At 40.7% G+C, this 1,670-nt stretch overlaps 1 protein-coding gene across 1 annotated transcript; it reads left to right on the forward strand.

Annotated features, from left to right (window-relative positions):
• The first annotated feature begins 355 nt into the window (after positions 1 to 355).
• Positions 356 to 1,363, forward strand: LOC147576724 (olfactory receptor 52P1-like). The gene has a single exon (XM_086679434.1). The coding sequence runs from the start codon at positions 356 to 358 to the stop codon at positions 1,307 to 1,309; it is 954 nt and encodes a 317-aa protein (XP_086535560.1). The 3' UTR covers positions 1,310 to 1,363.
• The last annotated feature ends 307 nt before the right edge of the window (positions 1,364 to 1,670 follow it).

Here is a 1,670-nt window from a genome sequence, read left to right on the forward strand (position 1 = left end):
GCTGTTTATATCACAAACACAGAAAAATCCTAGGCACAAAGAAGCAGAAATTTTGTCACTACCTGTATACTTAGTAGATAATAAAAATGAAAGAGTAGAATAGAATAAAATTGGACAGAGAAGAGAAAATTTAGAAAGAATTTAACTAGATCTTATTTGCAAATGAAGATAATGGTGAAGTGATTTACCCAACAGCTTACAGAAGTTTCAGAGAAAAGTCAGCCCTTTAGATGCACTATTTTAGTATGCATGGAATCTCCATACACAGAACCAATCATTCTGTCAACCTGCTTTCTATGCATAGGGATTAGTCTGGCTATTTTGTATCTGAGCATGCAAAGTCTCCAGTTCTAACATGGCAGACAATGCTACACATCGCTACATCTCATCTTTTTTCCTGGTTGGTATTCCTGGTTTGCAAGATTTTCACTACTGGATTGGCATCCCCGTCTGCCTCCTGTTTGCCCTGGCCCTGCTGGGGAACAGTGTAATCATCATCACCATCAAACTAGAACCAAGCCTCCACCAGCCTATGTATTTCTTCCTTTGTATGCTGGCAGTGAATGACATGGCTCTTGCCTCTTCCACGGCCCCCAAGATGCTTGGTATCTTCTGGATGGATGCACATTGGATTGACTTTGACACCTGCCTGACACAGTTGTATTTCATTCACACATTCTGCATAATTGAATCATCCCTCTTGGTTGCCATGGCCTTTGACCGCTATGTAGCTATTTGTATCCCATTGCGTTATACAACCATCCTGACAACACCAATGGTCATTAAAATGGGTCTAGCTGGTATGACCAGAGCTATCCTTATGGTTTTTCCAGGTCCTCTTCTTATTAAAAGGCTACCATATTATACTAAATATGTCATCAGTCATGCCTACTGTGAGCACATGGCTGTGGTGAAGTTGGCCAGTGCCAACACCCTCATTAATAGAGTGTACGGAATCTCTGTGGCCCTTTCAGTGATGGTGTGGGACCTAGGGCTCATAGCCGCATCCTATACCAAAATCCTCCAGGCAGTCTTCCAGCTGTCTTCCCAGAATGCCCGCTCGAAAGCGCTGGGCACCTGTGCTGCCCATGTGTGCACTATACTTGTCTCCTACACCCCTGCACTGTTTAGTTTCCTAACTCACCGCATTGGCAAGAAGGTACCTCCAAGCATTCATATAATTTTTGCGAGTTTGTATCTTTTGGTGCCTCCCGCAGTCAATCCCCTGGTGTATGGCGTCAAGACCAAGCAGATTCGTGACCGAGTGGTTGGTCTCTTCTTCCCAAGCAAGAAGATTTCTGGAAACTAAAATATGTAAATACCAGTCCTAATTGGTGTAACATGATTATCAAAAGTTACGGCTACCATATGAATAACTGAGAGTAATCCAACTGTTCCTTTTGGGCTCCCCTGTGCCTTGCAGCAGGCATAGTTGTTGCTGTACATTTACTTAAAAAATTACCTTATATAAACTTATGTTTTCAGTGTACAAGCTATTTGACATGAAACCAAATCGGAATATTATCAAAGAGTGACACATGGAAAACATCTAATATATGTTACCAATTTTGTTATTTTCTATGTATTTTAAGATTAAATTGTTTCTATAGTATTTATGTTACATCTCCAAATGTGGGATAATAAATAAGTATTATCAGAATATAAAAACT

This window comes from Puma concolor, chromosome D1, assembly GCF_028749965.1.
Source record: "Puma concolor isolate L17-30 chromosome D1, mPumCon1.1.hap2, whole genome shotgun sequence".
In the NCBI taxonomy this organism is placed as follows: Eukaryota; Metazoa; Chordata; class Mammalia; order Carnivora; family Felidae; genus Puma; species Puma concolor.

What these genes read in the sequence shown, in the direction of transcription:
- LOC147576724 (XM_086679434.1), top strand. Translation starts at nt 356, where the DNA reads ATGGCAGACAATGCTACACATCGCTACATCTCATCTTTTTTCCTGGTT.